This window comes from Sceloporus undulatus, chromosome 2 (genome assembly GCF_019175285.1).
Source record: "Sceloporus undulatus isolate JIND9_A2432 ecotype Alabama chromosome 2, SceUnd_v1.1, whole genome shotgun sequence".
Taxonomy (NCBI): Eukaryota; Metazoa; Chordata; class Lepidosauria; order Squamata; family Phrynosomatidae; genus Sceloporus; species Sceloporus undulatus.
In genome coordinates, this window is record NC_056523.1 from 22,195,605 (window position 1) to 22,215,517 (window position 19,913).

Genomic DNA, 19,913 nt, shown 5'->3' on the forward strand with positions numbered 1-19,913 from the left:
TAGCAGAGGATCTATTTTTTCCTCTTCAGTATCCTGTAAAACACTGTTTTCTTCTGTTCTAGATGAGGTCTTTGGTTTATCCTTTACAAGTGGATCCCCCCAATCCTTCTCCTCAGAAACTACCCCATCTCCAGGATTAGAAAACACATGATTTACTTCAGCATCAATGGGCTGCTGCCTGCAATTTTCTCTCAGATTGGGTCTTGCATGTATCTTCAGATGCCCTGTCTGAACAAAATCCTTTTCACTTTCAGCACATTTGAAAGGCTTTGACACCAAATGGATCTTCCTTTGGCAGTTTAGCTCAGCCACAATAGGCTGTGTACAGATCTTTTTCTGCAGGTGGGTGCTCTCGTGTCTCTTCAGATTCCATGTCTTACTAAAACCTTTCCCACACACAATACATTTGACGGGTTTGTGCCCTAAGTGGACATTTTGATGCTTCTTGAAGGCATATTTATTATCAAAGCTTGCTCCACAGTAAGGGCACAAGTATGCCAGTTTTTTTTTTCTGTGGGTTCCCATGTTTGAGGGAGGAAGGGATTTTTTCCCCCACTGTTTTTTGGTTAGAATCTGAGCTTACAAACAGCTTTTTTCTCATGTGGCTTTTCTGGTGGGACAAAAGATGGTTTTTCTGAGAGAAGTTCTTCCTACACTCCAAACACTGATATGGCTTCTTTCCCCTATGGATTTTCTTATGATTTATAAGTGCGCTCTTTGTTTTCAGGCATTTCCCACAATATTGACACTTAAAGCCCTTAGCCTCTGGAAGGATTTTTGGGTGCCTAGTAAGGCACAAGTTGTGAGTGATGCCACGTCCACGGTCTGTATTGATTCTTTCAAGTACAGCAAAGCGACTCTTTGTCCTCAGTTTTCTGACATGCTTCATATGCTTAAAGGGTGCCTGTCTGGTGTGGTTCTCTTGGTGTCGAATAAGGTGATGCTTTCGAATGAAACTTTCTTCACACTCATGGCACTTATAAGGTCTCTCTCCTGTATGGAGTTTCTCGTGATCAGCAAGCGTGAGACTTCTGCTCAAGGATTTACCACAATATTGGCATGGATAGTGAAATCTCTTCACTTTTTTCCTTGAGTGCCAGGTCCGGTGAATGCTGTGAGAGCCTACCTTCTTGCCAGTGGAGCTTTTTGAGGGACTTTCTGTTTTGGGTTGCACTTTAGAACCAGAGAGAGAATTTGTTGTTTTCTTCTTCTTGGGGAGCTTCAGTGCTGATTTTGTGTGGATTGTCTTGTGCTTCAGCAAAAGGTGTTTATAATGAAAGCTTTTCTTGCACTGAGAACACTTATGAGGTCTCCCTTCCCTATGGGATCTCTCATGATCAACCAGCAAACTTTTGGATCTCAGACTTTTTTTACAAAACGTACATATATGGAGATATGTTTGATTTTCCTGATGTCTAAGGGGGCTCTCTGGAGAGATTGTTGCTTTACAGACAGGGGCTGTTGAGGATTTCTTCTCAGAAGCTTCAGAACTTTTAACCTTTGCTTCTTTGTCATTCTCAGGAGGTTTATCCATTTCTAGACTTTTGTGGGTTTTCTGATGTCTGGCAAAATGTTCCTTCCGAATGTAACTTTTCCCACATTCAGGACACATATAGGGCCGTTTTGCTGCATGCCTCCTTTGATGCACAATAAGGAGGTCCTTCCGCATAAAGAACTTCTTGCACTCCAGGCATTTATAAGGCATTTTTCCTGAGGGGACAGTTCGTTGCATTGTAGTGCTGCTTGGGCCTTTATAACCCTTTCCTTTTTCATGTTTTCTCAAATGTGCAACAAATTTCTTTTTTACTGTGAATGTTTTTCCACAGGAAGAGCATTCATAGGTCTTTGCAACAGGATGTATTCTCTGATGATTGGAAAGTGATACTATTGACTTGAAGGTCCGGTTACAGATGAAACAGTGGTTCTTTTGCTCCTCTCCCACAGCCTTCTCCTTGGTTATGTTCCTACCAACATCATTAGTCTCTGCTGAGTTTAACTTTCCTAGTTGGCTTCGTGGAGGTTTCTTCAATTGGGACCCATTCCGAAAGGCCTCTCTTTGCTTGAGACCATTTGATCCATTTACCTTAGAAATATCCAATAAATTTCTGTGAAGGATTGTCAGCCTGTGATTTCCACGCTGAGGTTTCCCATCTTCAACCTCACTCTCCTGATCATCGCCTATAGGAAAGAGAAGAGAGGGAAGTAATTAAAAGCAACCAGAAATCAAGAGTAGTTTGAGTCTATCTTATCCGAAATGCTGGGGCCAAAAGTATTTTGGATTCCCCCCCTCCCAGATTTTTGAATATTTACATATATGTAATGAGATATCTTGGAGATGTGACCCAAATCTAAGCATAAGATTCATTTATGTTTTGTATACACCTTATAAACATAGCCTGCAGGTAATTTTATACATAATATTTAAAATAATTTTGTGCATGAAATAAAGTTTGTGTACACTGAACCATCAGAAAACAAAGGTGTCGCTATCTTAGCCACTCATGTGGATAATTTTGGATTTTGGAGTATTTTGGATTTCTTGATAAGGGAGACTCAACTTGTAGTATATGAAGGTAGGGGGAGGATACATCCTGTGTTATCTCTGATAACTCTTCAGAGACAACAGTGAGATTTTCCCACTACCTCTCCTCTCCACTGGATAGGTGTACACATATAAAGGAGAAAAAGCAGAAAATATTCCTTAACCAAATATATTAAATTGGAAATTATGGTATAGTGGAATACAGTGATTGCTGCAGTGGATCTTAGGAGATCTGGGTTCAAATCCTGACTCCATCATGAAACTTACTGGGTGACCTTGGACCAGTCACTTTCATTTTAACTGACCTTAGGGTTGTTTTGAGGATGAAATAGCGAGGAATAGAATCATGCATGCTGTCTTGAGATTAATGGAGCAAAGATGGGATATAAATCCCAGAGTTCATTTATTTCTTTTTCCATAATTCTTTCCTGCATAACTGTATTTTAAAAGCATCTAAGCTTGTGGCTTTCTGTCACATCTCGTGACAGAAAAGTCCATAAATTTATCACACCTTCTGTGAAAAGGTAGTTCCTTTCATCTGTCCTGACCCTGTTGGTAGTTTCCCATGATGATACCAAATCTTAATACCAGGAGAGAGAGAAAAAAATTGTCTCTCTGTCCTCTTCCTTTTATATTTATTTTTACATACTTCTATATACCTTGCCACTTATAAGGAAACTTCTCATCATTCTAAATATGACCATGTCATACGGATTTGTATAAATGCATGGCTTCATTCAAAATTAAATACAGAACAGAGTGAAACTATAGGCAAGCTTACAAATCTTCTGTTAGGCTGAGCATAAGGATTTAATTTGGTCCAAAAAAACAATTTATCCACAGTGTTTAGGTATCAAAGTGGTGAATCTCCAAATATTTTTCATTAGTTTCTTAAATTCATAACATCACCACCCCCCAACACTTTATTGTGGGGCTTTAGGGCTGCATATAAATAAGACAATAAAAACAAATCCAGATTTAAAACAATAAAAATAATTCAAACAGGAAAAAATAAACCAGCTTAAAAGGTAAAAATAGTTACAGCAATTTACTTTTAGAATAATAGAATCATAGGGTTGGAATTTGAAAACATGGAATCATAGAGTTGGAAGAGACTACAAGGGCCTAGCAGTCCAACCTCATTCAAACACAAACCCCTGAGAGATGGCCATCCAGCTTCTGTTTAAAAGACCTCCAAAGGAGACTCCACCACTTTCTGAGGGAGTTTGTTCCAGTCTAAAACAGCTTTTACTGGCAGGAAGCTCTTCCTAATGTTGAAGTGGAATCTCTTTTCCCATAGCTTGAATACACTGCTCCATGCCCTAATCTCTAGACCACCAGAAAACAAGCTTTCTGATATCCTTTCAAATATTTAAACATGGCTACTATGTCACCTCTTAACCCTCTCTTCCCAAGCTAAATATTCCCAGCTCTTCATAGGGCCGTGATGATGAACCTATGGCACGCGTGCCAGAGACAGCATGTGACACCATTTGGCCCGGCACCAGGCAGAGAGAAGGTGGAACAGGCATACGCACCTGTTCCTTCTTCTCCCAGACCTTTCCTGGCCTACAGCTGATTCTCCAGAGGCAGCTGAAGGCCGGGAAAGGCGCGGGGGGAGAAGTCCCATCCTTGGAGGGTAGAAGTCCTGCCCCTAGCACCGGATAACACCCGGTGCCAGAAAAACTTTTAGTTGGGGCACTCAGCCCCGAAAAAGTTTGCCATCACTGTCATAGGGCATTGTTTCCAGACCCTTCTCCCTTTTGGTTGACCTCCTCTGGGCACACTCCAGTTTATCAACATTCTTTTTGAATTTTGTCTTAATGCTAGAAAGATATCAGTGTCAGCATAGTTGGGGCATGAAGGGCCTTTTGTTAAATGTGATGCCACAGCAGAAGAGGCCCTCTCTGATGTCCTCCTGCAATGGACTGCTAGTGGGCTCTTCCAGCAGATTTCAGTCCCTGGGTTGGCATCTATAAGGAAAGGTGTACCTTCAAGTATCCCAAATGGTCCCAAGCCATTTACAGCCTAGAATGTCTAGGCTGGCACGTTGAACAGACCAGAAGTGAATTGCTAGCCAGTGCACCCCTTTTATATGGCACACTGACCATCAATCTCCCCGCTGCATTTTGTACTAGATCTAGCTTCTTAGGTATCTTTAAGGGCAGCCCCACACAAACTTATTCAGTTCAGTTCAATCATTTATTATGGCCATAGACCAGCTTTACAAAGCATATTACAGTCATGTAAATGGGAAATTATTAGCATGTGGACTACTGTGTAGGAGCTATTTCTGTTTGACAACTCAGATCATCCCTCCTATTGGCTATATTGGCTAAAGGGGATGTGAGTTATTGGCAAAAAACATTTGGAGGGTTACAACTGCCCACTTCTGCATTAAAATCTGTAGTTCCTTACCAAGTTGACAATGCATTCTGAAACAGGCCAAAGACACACTGAATAAGTGCATTGTATGTCACAGCCAACTACTGTTGGTGTTAATTATCTTTTGTTACCATGGTGTGTAGACAGAGGTAAGTGAGCACATCCCTCCAATTATCCAGTTTTGATGGATACTTTTCAATTTGTGCAGCCTGAGGATGTGGATAGGATCCTTGGAGAGGTGAGAGCCACCACACCACATATATACTAGACCAGTGATGACAAACCTTTTCGGGGCCACGTGCCAAATTAATATTTTTTTTCTGGGACTGGGTAGCACCCCATGCCGGGAGCAGGACCTCCACCCTCCAGAGTGCTACTCCCCCCCCGCCCTTTCCCTGGCCTCTAGCTGTCTCTGAGAGGAAGGGGGTGATGGGCACACACCAGTTGCTCCTCTCCCCCCAGCCCTTCTCCCCACCTCCAGCTGTCCCTCTGGAGATAGCTGGGGGCTGGGAAAGGTCCCTGAGGAGGAGGAAGAATAGGCACGTACCTCCTCCTCCCTGAGCTTTCCTGACCCCCAGCTGTCGAGCAAAGGGTGCAGGAGTGCCTGTTCCTTCTCCTCCGACTCATGCCGGCCGTAATGGCACCACGTGGCACTCATGCCATAGGTTCGCCATCATGGTAATAGACCCTTGCCCTTCCTGGCTTATTAAACAGTCCAGAGGAGGACTGGCTAAGTGAGTAAAGGAAATGATTAATGCCTCTTTACAACAAGGCAAGGTTCCAACTTGCCTGAAGGAGGCTGTGCTGAGACCTCTTTTGGAAAAAAAACCCTTCCTTGGATCCTACCATACTTGATACCTATAGCTGCCCCAAAGATCTGCAGCCAGGTTATTAACTGGGCCAGCTCCACTGGCTGCCGGTCTGTTTCCAGACATAATTCAAAGTGCTGGGTTTGACCTATAAAACCTTATATAGCTTGGGTTCAGGGTATTTGAAGGACTGTATCTCCTTGTATGAATCCATTCAGGTTTTAAGAGTCCTAGTGGCGCAGTGGTTAAATACCTGTACTGCAGCAAACCATAAGGTTGCAAGTTCAATACTAGCAAAAGGGCTCAAGCTCAACTCAGGCTTGCATCCTTCTGAGGTTGCTAAAATGAGTACTCAGATTGTTTGGGGCAATTAGCTTACACTTTGTAAACCACTTAGGGAGTGCTTAAGTGCACTGATAAACGGTATAGAAATGTACTTGCTATTGCTATTAAGACCATCTGAAAAGGCCCTCTTCTCTGTCCCATCACCTTCTTGGGCTCATTTGGTGGAAACAAAGGAGAGGACATTCTTGGTGGTTGCTTCCTCCCCAGAGAGGCCAGAATGGCCGCATCCTTGCTCTCCCTCCAGTGGCAAGTTAAAATATTTTGGTGCCACCACACCTTCACTAACAGTTGAGGTTGGGCTCTTAATGCACTGTGGTGCTGGATTTCAAGGTTTTTAAGTGTATGTATATAGCGATTTCCAATTAAAACTAAATGCAAACAGAGTAAGCACCTTGTTTTCAAACCAAATTGCATTTACGGGAGCTTACCAGAAGTGCAAGTCAGCTGAAAAACAAAGTGTGTGGTCTGTACCCAAATTGTTAAAAAGAAATTGGAATAGAAAAGTTGCTGCTGCACCATCACCATGGCAGAAGGTTGAAGCCCCGTCCCCAGTGTATTGGGGCAATGACCCTGTAACAAGTCACCCACTCAACACTGGCTTAATGCAAGCCTTTTTGAGGACAATTCTAACCTGAATTTGTAGAGTCTGAACTGGGGTATTTTGCAGGACTTCTATACCTATCCCACCACGTTCTTCCCTTGGGCCATCGTTTCAGTGTTGGCTTAACAGGTCTTTCATCTTCACTCTCATCAGAGCTCTGGAGATCAGGGACCCAGGCCTCTTCCCCTCGATCTAGACGGCTTAGCAGGTCAGAAGTAAGAATAGGGAACCCTCCTGAAGTGCAGAGGAAGAGAAAGTTACTGAGCAGATATTAGAGAAACTTGGTATGGCATAGGAATCAGAGGCTGAGCTATGAATCAGGATGTCCCTAGTTTGAATCATGTCTCTGCCATGAATTCACTTAGCTACCTTCTTAGGCAAATCTCTCTTTCACTCACTGTAACAAGAAAGTGTTCATACCATGCATTTCTGTATCTCTGTGTGCTTGTCTTCCCTTGCATCAATATGCATTTAGGAGTGAACATAGGAGGCTAAATTATTCTAAGCCAGACCTATAGTCCATCTAGCTTAGTTGAGCTTACTATAGTAAAAAATAAGGAACTGAAAGCATGTAGCCAAACAGCAAACAAAAAGGCGACATGCTCTAAGATGGTTAACTATTATTCAGTGTTTATTCAGTGTTTAAAAAGCCCAACACATTTCAGCCATACCAGGCCTTCCTCAGTGGATGAAAACAAATATAAATACACTTAAAATATAGTATAATATTTAGTATACTATATTTTAAGCTTTTTAAACACTGAATAAAACACTGAATAACAGTTTATCATCTTAGAGCATGTAGAGCTTGTCTCCTTTCTGTTCGCTGCTTGAGCTTACTATGGATGCCAGCCATGAAAGCCTTCAACTTCACAAATTAATCATTATTATTTGTTACTATTCCAGTATTCTCTCAAAACTGGGACTAAGTGTCAAATCACAATAAGCTTTAAAAAAATACAAATAAAAACAATGTTTTAATCATTTGAAAATGCAGTTAAATAAATTATAATATTAAACACAAGAGAATTAAAAGCCATTTTTAAAGTATAAACTGCCCAACCCACAGCAGTGAGACACCCATCTGTATTCAATGGTCTTTGCCAGTTGCTGGAAAGACAAAAGGTTGAAGAGGCTAATCTAAATCTCCTTTGAGAGATGGAGCAGCAGCATATTTTGTTAAAAAAAATCCTTACCAAACAAAGTCATGGCCCTGTATTTCTCTTGCAAGGCATTCTTGTATAATATCCTCTGACGACGGCCAATCATTGAATACTGCACTTCATTTGAGCATACTGTCACCTCCACAAAGGCTTCTGGAACCTAGAAAAGCAGATAGATAGATAGATAGATAGATAGATAGATAGATAGATAGATGTAGATAGAAAAAGTCCTATTATTTGGAATCTGCAGAGCTAGCCACTAAATAGCAGATAAGAGGCAACACAGTGTAAAGTGTTGGAATAGGAACAGAGAAAAGTGATTTCAAAATGTCAGCCATCTATCTGTAAAGCTTACTGGCAGCCTTGAACCACTCATTTTCTTGCCACCTAACCAACCTGACAAGAGTTGCTGGGAAGACTGAAAGGTTGAGGGAGAATTGTGCATACTGCTTTTATCACAGCTGAGATTTTATTTTGTTATTATAAATCTTTTTATACTGTTTTTTAATTTTAAAAAATAACCCTTCATTACAATATATATTAAAATACTTATTTGAAAACTTACTTAATTGAATGATCATGCATTCTTATTTTCTTTTCACTTCATTCTGAATGTATATTACATTGTTTTAAGTCCCAGATTTTCCTCAAGGCAATCTTATTTATGTGTTTTCTTGGCAGGGCGGGAGAATACGTTAAGTACTGTATCTCTGATTTATTTGCACATTCTGCCTACTAGTTATTTGGCTTTCAGTTTTCCAAAATAGCAATCACATATTTGCCAAGAATTAAGGACCATCATAATTAATTAATTCTAAAAATGTGCATTCTGCCTTTTTTGTTCAAAGAACCTCAAAAGTGATTTGCAACAATAAACTAAACATACAATACAAAATAATAAGGCCACCACTAAAAGAATACCAACATCATAAGAACCAAAAACTTCAAAAACAAACTTCATATTATCTGCTCCCAAAATAAAGTGAAGGCACAGATAAAGTAAGAGATCTGACATAATCATAAGGCAGAGAACTCCTTCTCCACCATCTGAAGTCTTCCTAAAATAAGGTTTTGGTGAAACCCAAGTGTTAAGGCTTGGTAAACATCACTGAGAGAGAAAGTCATCTCTCATGAACCTTTCCAGTATTTATATTTGAAGCTGAAATCCTAATTTGAGTCCACCACATATGGAGGAGAAAAACCAGCATGGTGCATAGGTATGAGTGATCGAATATGACTCTGGAGACAAGGGTTCAAATCCTTGTTGAGCCATGGAAACTCATTGGGTGATCATGGGCAGGTCACAATCTCTCAGCCTCAAAGCAAAGACAACCCCCTTTTAAACAAATCTTGTCCAGAAAACTCCTGATAGTCACCTTAAGGTCACCATAAGTTAGAAACTTGAAAAAAATATAACAAACCACATAGAAGCCCCCCCCCCAAAGTCTTTGAAACACCAGCGCCTTTCAAATGTCACACCCCAGTGATATTGATACTGTTCCTGTTATCATCTTTTGAAATATGTAGCATTAGAAAGCAACAGTTTTCAAGGATATATGCAAACATATATGCAACTCTCAAAGTATATTTCTACATTTAGATAGCAAAGACTTGGAACAAACACGGGTACCAATGGAAGTTAAGAAAGGAAGTGCAAAAGCAGAGTTACCGCTGAACATTAAGAAGACAAAATTAACGTCCAGAGATAATTTAAATAACTTTAAGGTGGGTAACAAAGGCAGTGAAATGTTTAAAAATTTCCTGTAGCTTTGCTCAGTCAGTAACCAAAACCCAAAATGGATGTTAGTAAAGAATTCAGATTTGGAAAGGCAGCCCACAAGGAAACTTTATAAGATCTTCATAAAAAAATTTTCATTATGTAATAACAAAGTCAGATTCATCAAAATATTGCAATTTCTACGTACGGATGTAAAAGCTGGACAGTGAAGAAGGGTGACAGGAAGAAAATCAATTAATCTGAAATGTGGTGCTAGAGAAGAGTTCTACAGACCAAAGTGATACTGTTCTAATTCAGGCACAGCATGAGATGACGTGACTTACAGAAAAGACAATAATGCTTGGTAAGGTGGAAGGCAGTAGGAAAAGAGAAGTCCACATTACAAGTGGATTGGTTCAATCAAGGAACCTACAGTTCTGAGTTTCCAAGACCTGAGCAGGGCAGTTGATGTCCTGGGATTCATAGGGCCACCACAAATCAATGCTGGCTTGAGAGAACATAACAGCTACCACAGGTTGAGTCTCCATTATCTGAAATGCTTGGGATCAGAAGTGTTTTAGATTTTGTAGTATTTCAGTTTTGCATATACATAATGAGACAGAGATGAGACCCAAGTCTAAACATGACATTTGTTTATGTTTTGTATATACTTTATATACACAGCCTGAAGGTAATTTTATACAAATTATTTTAAATAATTTTGAGCATGAAACAGTTTGTGAATATTGAATGATCAGAAAGCAAAAGTGTAACTATCTCAGCCATCCATGTGAACAGTTCTGGATCTTGGAATTCCACGTAAGGGAGACTCAATCTCGACTACCATCCTTATTAGAGTCTGCGGCTTATGATTTTGAATCTAGTTTAGGGATACTAGTAACCACTCTTATCTGGTTACTTCAGCTTTCTGCCTGAATGAATACTTTCATTGTAACAGCCAAAGCCACAAAGAAGCAGACCTGGAGGCTTTTGTGACTTCTACAGTGTCACTTTTGTTGCCTCTGCATGACTTTCTGTCTGATGAAGAAGCCAGTCAGCTTTTAAAGCTAGCAGAAGTTTTTTGCACTCTCTGGACAGCTTTATAAAAGGTATGACCAATATGGAGTGTGGATGTTGTTTCATGGTCACTATTGACATTCTTGCATTTTTTCTTTTAGTAATTAAAAGTTGCATCTCCTCTCCTTTTGTCCTGATCCCTCTTTGTGTTTGACATTTTCTTTCTTATCAATTACTGCTTATCTAAGAATTCAGTACATTGTTTTAGGAAAAAAATACTTTTTGGACTGCAATTCCTGGCACCCTGACCATGCCAGCGGATGGTGCTGAGAGCTATGTGCCAAAAAATAACTCTTCGAAGCTTTATTCAATGTTGCTATAACTTTGAACTGGAAATGCAAATATGCTGCTAGTCTATAATATTTTGACTGCTGCCAACTAATATTTTAATTGTTCTTATTACCTAAGATATGGTTTTGACTATCTGCTTTCTAATCATAATTTTTGTTTAATGCAGAATCCTTGAGGCTAAATACCTAGAAGTAAGCTCCATTAAGCAGAATGGGTTTTATATCTGAGGAAACATGCCAAGCTTTGTTCCACAGAGATCACAAATATCCCAGATAGTAAAATTTCAAGCTATTGTTTAAGTGAAGCATTTAAGCAATGTTCAAGAGGTATGATAACTGTAAGTTTCATAAGGAAGTTCATACTGCATATATTTCTTGTTCTTCTCCAGACTATCAATTCCTCCACCTACTTCCACCCAAACACTTGGGTGAAACTGTTATCAAAATTTCTGGAAACTGTACATTTCTGATCACATATACATATCTTAGTATCAGAGGTAGGAATCGCCAATTTAGTAATGTAAAAAAATGGACAAAGTGTGTACACAATTATCTGCCTTTTTGGTTTGCAACACATACAGTCAAAGTAGTTATCAGTTCAGTATTTAGCAGTAAGTTATAAAACAAAGTGTTCACTATTATAACAGAGCATATGATATCTTTATAGATATATTTTATTAAATTATAGACAAAGAACAGAGAAGCACCAATATGTCACAAAGGACTCAAATCTATGCACTCTTACAAAGTAGACCATACACTGAAATTAAGTGAGGTTTGATGAGTAACCATGCTTTAAAAGAATGGTTTTCCTCCTTCCTTCAGATAAACTAGTCTTTATGTTGTGTAGGCTGAAGAGCCCAAATGTGATCTTATATTAAAACAGATCTACAAAGTTTTAATTTAAAAGCTCTACGTGGGGGATGTTTACAGTAGCAACAGCTATGATGGATAGACTTTGGTGCTAAAAGCAAATATTGCATAGTGTGCAATTGCTGCACACTAATTGTTGCATCTAAAGTGTTTCCCACCTTCAATCTCTCAGTGCTGAGAATTTTATTTAATTGTTACCTGTTCAAAAGTTGTGCAGATCAACTAGCAAAAGGTGTATGTGGTCTTCAAGTCACCTGTTAACCAATGATGACCCCATGAATTTGATAGGGTTTTCTTAGACAAGAAACACTCAAGAGGTGGTTTTGCCACTTCCTTCCTCTGAAATAGGTAGTCATTGACAGTCTCATGTCCCAAGTTCTAACCAGAGCAGACCATGCTTAGCCTCCAAGATCAGAAGGGATATGGTGCCTTTAGGCTGATTGTCTCTGAATGCTTTTCGTAGGACATTATGATCAAAATGCAACTGCAAGTCCCAGGAGATCAGACCTTCTAAATCAATAGAACTTATATGTCAGTTGATTCAAAGAGACTGTAATTATATTTAGCATCTGACACTAAATTTATGCATCAGCTCAAATTCTATATGTACAGAACAGGACTAGCTATGACTTATTTCTCAAGACTGTATATTAAAATAGAAGGCAACCAGCATGGTGCAGTGATCTGAGCATTGGACTATGACTTGGTGACCAGGGTTCGAAACATCTCTTAGCCATGCAAACCAATTGGGTGACCTTGGGCAAGTCACACTCTCTTAGACACAGAGGAAGGCAAAAGCGAATTCCTCTGAACAAATTTTGCCAAGAAAATCCCATGGTAGGTTCACCTTAGGGTTGCCATAAAGCCAGAAACCAACAACGATATTAAAATGGATATAAGAAAAATATTTATATACAACCTCTATGCTTAATTTCAAAAGGATTCAAGGTGGCTTCAAAGTACTTTGCAAAAGTGTTATCTTATACTTAATATCTAAGTAATAGTTCCAGTTCTTTAAACATAGAATCATAGAGATAGAAGAAACCACAAAGGCCATCCAGTTCAACCACCTGCCATGCAAGTGTACAGATGGCCATCCAGACTCTGTTTAAAGACCTCCAAAGGAGGAGACACCCACCATACTCTGAAACAGTGTATTTCACTGCTGAATAGCTCTTACTATCAGGAAGAACTTGGTGTTTTAGGTGGAAGCTTTTGTCTTTTGTCCTGTAGTTTGAATCCATTGCTTTTTGTCCTAGTCTCTGGAGCAGTAGAAAATAAGCTTTATACTGTGTGGGTTGTGTGCACGCATGTATATAATAAAGAAAGAAGTAATAACTCAAATGAGAGAGCTTGTTTTTTTCAAGTATTTTTTCTGTTCATTTTTGTTCTCCTTAGTCCTTTCCCTTGAAAAATCTGAGGGTTTTGAATAACAAATTGTGTGATAACCTACACTTTACAAGGCCATTTCTAGGTTGCTAGTTAACAGGAAGGGGAAGAGATATTAGCCTGATTAGAGCCTTTTAGCTATTAAACATCAACTGAAATTTGATCTTCAGAATCCATCAGATAAAACTTCTCATCATTTACATTTATATTCATGCTAATTACTTCAGATTAAGCTGCTGTTAGAGCTATTCAGAAGACGGAAATTCTTTGCAAGGGAGAGGACCAAAAAGTTACTTTTAAATATACAACTCACAGAATCCTTCAGCCAACACAAGCCATACTGGCTGGAGTCTGGGAGGTGTGGTCCCCTGAAGTAACTTTTCTAAACTCTCAACAAACTTGAGGCTTGTAGGATCTACTTCCTCCTTTTTTCCACTAGAACCTTGAGATCCACCCATCAGAGTCTAATACAAAAGACACACATGTAGCATTAAAGCTTTTGTTTTAAGTGCCAAAATGAAACAGAGGTCACAGCTTTTTCACAAAACAAAAAATGCACTTCTATTAACCCATCACCTGTAAGTTTTTCTTCATTTCAGTAGTACAACTAATGTGGGGTGAGGCAGGGGTCAGTCTGCTGTTGCTGTAATTCAGAGGTGGCAATGATGTAGGCTTCCAGATGTTGTTCAATTGCAAGTCCCAAAAGCCAAAACCAGCAACTGTGAGAAATAATGTTGAGAACTGCAGCCTGATGATATCTGGGGGGCTGCATATTCTCCTCTGCTAGCTGGAAATCTGGGAAATCCCTAATGGATTGCAATCACCTACAGACCCACTGCTACATACTTCTAGCTGATCACTGTTTTGCCCCAGACAGCCAGGTTTTATAAACTTGGGGGGGGGGGGGGGGCTACATTCTCTAGAATGGTTCTTAAAGTCATAGTTGAACTTCTGATAAAACCTAAGTGTGGGGCACATAAACAAACTCTGTTTTACAGAAACCTGTAAAACTCAACTGAAAGAATTTCTAATGCTGCACCCTTTATACAGTTCCCTGTTGTGGGGACCCAAACCCATGAAATTATTTTCATTGCTACTTCATAACTGTAATTAAATAGGTGTTTTCCAGTGGTCTTAGGCGACCCAATGAAGGGTCATTCGACCCCAAAGGGGTCCCGACCACAGATTGGGAACCACTGCTCTAGGTAGACCAAGAACCAACCCTAGGCCAGTGCAGTGCATGAGACTATCTGCTACAATATGACTCCAGAAGGGGGAACAACCACATATTATTTCATTTGTTGCATTAATTACATCCTATCCTCATCCCATAAATACAAAGTAAGTTTGGACAACTCTCTTCCTCCCTGATGAAAAAAAACCCCGACCCAGATGATTTGCAGCCCCTGAAATATGGCAGGTCCATAGCAGCCCAGAGAAGGCCTGTTAATGTGAAATCTACACATTTGCAGGGTATTCCTCTGGCCAAACACACAGATGAAGTTGGGTGAGGAGCAGGCACAATCCAATACATAAAGTGCTCCCAAGTAGACAGGAATCCATTGATGGGAACATACATGTTATGAATATACCTTAAGAACAAGAGATAGAAAATCCCCAGTTCAAATAGCCATGGAACATTGGCGGGTTGCAGACCGCCCGTTTGGGGTGGCGTGCACCCGCCCCTTTCCCCACTGTATCGTGACCTCAGCTCCCGGAGCGGCAGCCTCCGAGGCCCCGATCCACCGCTTTCCAGGCTGCGGGGAAGCTGCAAAAGGCCGCTTCCCCGCGGCCTGGAAAGGGGTGTCCTTGGGGCTTCAAGCCCCAAGGACACCCAGCAACAGCGGGGAGAAGGAGAAAGGGGCTGCTTGGCCCCTTTCTCCTCTGCGTCACTGGCGCAGCCGTCTGAAAGCTGCGCCCAGTGACACAAACGGAGCTCCTTCCAGGGTTGTGGAAAGGGCGCCCTAGGCGCCCTGGTGCAGCCCCAATACGTCACAACTGCGCCACCTCGTTTGGAGGCGGCGCGGTTGTGACGTAGTGGAACGCCATTTTCTATGCACAGAGCGCATACTAGGGTTAGGGGGGTGCAGAAGCACCGCCCCTTCCTAACCCTAGTACACGCTCTGCGCGTACTTTCTGGCGGCCTGTAACCCACCAATGGTAGGTCCACAAAGCCTAAACTGGGTGATCACAGCTGGTAACCCTCTTTCTCAGCTGACCCTACTTCACAGGTGTGTTGTGAAAACAAAATGGCTGGGAGGGAAAAAGGATTGCTTCTTAGGAAGTAGCCCAGAAATCATATCGTCCACTAGCTATCTTTTGATTGCAACCCTCAACATTCCTCACCACAGTCATTAGGTTGACTAAAGGCCACTGGGACATGCAGTCCAGTAACATATAAAGTACCACATGATTCCTGCTACTGGATTAAAATGTAAACAGCCATGGACAAGTCAAGGGTGCACGGATGCTTTGAAAACATTGCAATGTAAGAAATTACTTGAAATGCATTGTATAATACTATTTTTGTTTTATGGCCAACAATGACGAACAAACTATTTTCACTTATTTGGACAATTAACTTTTTCACATCAGGGAATGCATGACTTTTGCCAGAAGTCCTCCACATGCTGCATTTTGAAGCAAGGAGACCATGGGATAACTTTCCCTCTGCTTTCCTCTTAGTAGGTGAAACAGTTCAGAAAGGTTACTTTTTTTTATGACACCCCCGGAATCCTCCAGGTGTTATTTTGTTGGACTACAACTCCCAGAATCCCCCTGCCACATGGTAATTTTGGGACTTCTCATTCAAAAAAGAACATTTCCAAACTCTGCACCTGTTCTCTTTTTCTCCATCACCAGTGCAACCACTTCCCACACCTCTCTCCTTGCCCCTTACTTGAGCCATATCTACAACAGCCATCTCTCCCTTCCTCCAGGGGTTTAGGATGATCCTGAGTCAAACAAGAGACGGAGGGTACGGTCTGTGTGGCCTGTTGAGGAGCAAGAAGGGTAACATTTCAGAAAAAAAGGCTTCAGTTGTTATTCCAAGCAGGAAATCAAGTTTATCTGTCCGTCACACCTACACATCACACACAAACCACCACCATCACCAGCCTTGAGGACAGTTCACATTATAGTTTTTTGGTGGGTTTTTTGGGCTATGTGACCATGTTCTAGAAGAGTTTATTCCTGACATTTTGCCAGCATCTGTGGCTAGTGAAATGTCAGGAATAAACTCTTCTAGAACATGGCCACATAGCCCAAAAAAACCACAACAAACTATGGATGCTGGCCATGAAAGCCTTTGACTTCACATTGGTTTACATTATGTTGTGATGCTCAGCTCTGTAAAGTTATGCAGCTTTCCAAAGTAGGACTGAGAGATACAGCCATGTTTGTCTGGCATATCACTATGCAACGGGATCTTGTAGCACCATTGACACTAACAGTGCAAAAGAAGTTGTAGCATAAGCTTTCCAAAAAATCTGGCCTACTGGTAATTTTCATCAGTTCACTCCATGTATCTGAGGAGGGTCTTTATTGCTTATTGCCGCTGCTGCATGCCTCCCAGTCATTTTTGACTTATAGGAAAACTAAGGTACACCTATCATAAGGTTTTCTTGGCAAGTTTCTTCAGAAGTGGTTTGCCACTGCTATCCTCTGAGGATGAGAGAGTGTGACTTGCCCAAGGTCACCCAGTAGGTTTCTACCAAAGCTTATGCTACAACTTCTTTCACAGTTAGTCTCAAAGGTGTTACAAGATCCCTTAGAAAAACAGCGTTTAGACAACAGCCAGAAACCCTCAGAGCCAGCACATCCACTTTTTCCCCCCTAAGGTCCAAAACACACTGTAGAAATAATCCAGTTTGAGACTGCTTTAACTGCTCTGGCTCAGTGCTAGGGGATCCTGGGAATTGCAGCTTATTGTAGCACCAGAGCTTCCTGATAGAGGAGGCTAAACGTCTCACGAAATTACAATTCCCAGAATTCCCTAGCATTGATCCAGGGCAGTTAAAATGGTCTCAAACGGAATTATTTCTGCAGTGTGTTTTGGACCTTCGTTCAAAAAAAAAAAAAAAACCATCCTTCCTCCCACATTCACAACATTCATCAACCAAAGATCCCCTTGAGGCTTTGGAGACCCCACAAGTGAGAGATAGAGGGGGAGCCCACAATCCACACAAGGCCCCAATAATAGCCTCCCAAAAGTGGAATGGCTGGCTTTGGGAGGGAGAGAGCTTTTTGCCTGGCCGCCCTCTCCGGAGTCCTTTCTGCCCCCTTACCTGAGCAAACAGGGTTTGGGGTGCCACTCTTCTTCCCCAGCAGCGAAGGTGTAAGGGGCTGCAAGAAAGGCATCATGTCCCCCTGAAGGAGCTGCCCTGCTGGCTTCTCTCTCTCTCTGCCTGCTTCGTGAGGAGCTGGGCTTCCAAGGGCCACCAGCTGACCCTGCAGCAGGCGACCAAACGCCCCCCAGCCCCCAGGCCAGCAAGGGAACTGCCTCAGCCCCCTAGTGGCTACTTTAAATGGCCACCTTTTATACCGACAGGGCTCCTGTGCCTGCTATTTGGGGCCTGGGAGGGAATTGGAAGACCCTTGTCTGGGTTCTGTGTGTCTGTATTCCTTCCCTAGCTCTCTTAAACTAGGCATTCGTGGGGTCTCAAAATCCTCAAGGGCATGTTTGGTTGTTTATTATTATACTACTACTACTAAGGAACTACTAAGTACAGTTGGCCCTCCACATTTGCGGCTTTGACTTTTGCAAATTTGATCATTTGCAGTTTTGATTAATATGTCCTCTCTAGGAATCTCCAGGCCCTTCAGAGTGGCTCTGCAGAAGTTGACCATAGAATTATGCTGGAGAACACAGAAGTTCCTAGAGGAAAACACTTCTCGACATTTGTAGGTCCTCCAGCATGATTCACGGAGAAGCCATGTTTTTGAATAATGGAAGATCCCATTATTCAAAAAATGGCTTCTTCTGGCTTCTCCGCGAATGCTACGTTGACAGAAGGAAAGCCAGAAGCCTCAGTTACATTTTAGAAGCACAACATTTTACCCACCCTCTATGGGATAATCCCATATGATCAACTTCTGGCAGATGTTGACCATAGTGTTGCACTGGAGGACCTGGAGGTACCTAGAGAGTAAAAAGAATAGCGGTAGAATTGAAAGATATAGGCATGTTAGTCTGTATAATCAGTATGTAGTGAGATCTTGTACCACCTTTGAGACTAGCTAAAGAAAGAAGTTGGCAGCATAAGATTTCGTAGACTTAAGTCTGCTTCTCAGATATATTTGGGCAAAAAGAATAGTGGGTTTTTTATTTGCAGTTTTCCACATTCACAGAGTCCTTCACTCCTAACCCCAGCAAATGTGGAGGGACCACTGTACAGTCGGCCCTTCTTATATACGGATTTTTTATACACAGATTCAAGTATACACGGTTTAAAAATGTTCCAAAAAAGTATAAATTTACTTTGATTTTCCATTTTTTATAAGGGACACCAATTTGCTGTCATTATATTTAATGGGACTTGAGCATACATGGATTTTGTTATCCACGGGGGATCTTGGAACCAAACCCCAGCGTATAACAAGGGTCCACTGTACTACTAAGGAACTACAACTACTAAGAAGATCAAGGAAGTGCAAAGGCAGACCTACTGTTGAACATATAGAAAACAAAAATAATGGCAACGGAGAATCTACACACAAATTCAAGCTAGACAATGAAGAAATAGTAAAAGAGTTCTCATACCTGGGATCAAACGTTGATAGGAATGGAGCCTGCGGCCAGGAAATCAGAAGAAGATTAAGAACAGGAAGAGCAGCTATGAAAGAACTAGAAAAGATTCTAAAATGCAAAGATACACAACTGAGCACAAAAGTTAGACTCATACAAGCCATTGTATTCCCTATTACCATGTATGGATGTGAGAGATAGAAAGTTAAGAAAGAAGACAGGGGGAAAAATCCATTCCTTTGAGATGTGGTGCTGGAGCAGAGTGCTGAGGATCCCATAGACAGCTAAAAAGACAAACAAATGGGTCCTGGAGCAGATCAATCCAAAAATCTCCCTGGAAGCCAAGTTGACAAAACTGAGGCTGTTGTACTTTGGTAAGACTCATTAGAAAAGACAATAATGCTAGGAAAGGTGGAGGGCAGTAGAAAGAGGAGAAGTGCACACAAGATGATTAGACACAGTTAGGGAAATTATGGGCGTGAGAGCATTTAACACCAACAAAGTAGTAGTAGTATTGGGTGGGGAAACACTGTTTTAACCAAGTTTTTGTAGAGAGGAGAATTCCTTTTGGGTTTTTTTTTTAACTTAGAAAAAAACTGGCCTTGCTGGCTGAGGGATTCTGGATGTTGTCCAAACACTACTTTTTCTAAGTAGGCACAGGGATCTTGTAGCACCTTAAAAGTGTAAAACAAGTTGTAGCAAAATGCCCATTTCTACATGTTGCAGGCTTTCCAAGCTCCAAGGGGTTAAAAATGATACAGGAGAAGAGAAAAATACTTGCATTTTGGTTGGCCCCATAAAAGTATTCTTGCCTTGTGGATTTTGGATGATGCTGTACTTTGCTATATGGCCCTGGATACGTTTTCAGGAAGTGTGAGAGCCAGTGTGGTGTAGTCATTTGGGCATTGAATTAGGATGCTGGAGACACTAGTTTGCAATCCTGGTTTGGGCATGTAAACCCACTGGGTGACTTTGG

At 41.2% G+C, this 19,913-nt stretch overlaps 1 protein-coding gene across 1 annotated transcript; it reads right to left on the bottom strand.

The window, feature by feature from the left end:
• Nucleotides 1-325: 325 nt before the first annotated feature.
• LOC121920933 (zinc finger protein 260-like) lies at nt 326-18,405 on the bottom strand. Its single transcript, XM_042448242.1, has 5 exons — nt 18,255-18,405; nt 16,091-16,184; nt 7,879-8,005; nt 6,713-6,916; nt 326-2,178 (listed from the first exon to the last, which is right to left on the bottom strand). Exons 2-5 carry the CDS (start codon nt 16,112-16,114, stop codon nt 464-466), a joined length of 2,070 nt encoding a protein of 689 aa, XP_042304176.1. The 5' UTR covers nt 16,115-16,184; nt 18,255-18,405; the 3' UTR covers nt 326-463.
• Between the last annotated feature and the right edge of the window lie 1,508 nt (nt 18,406-19,913).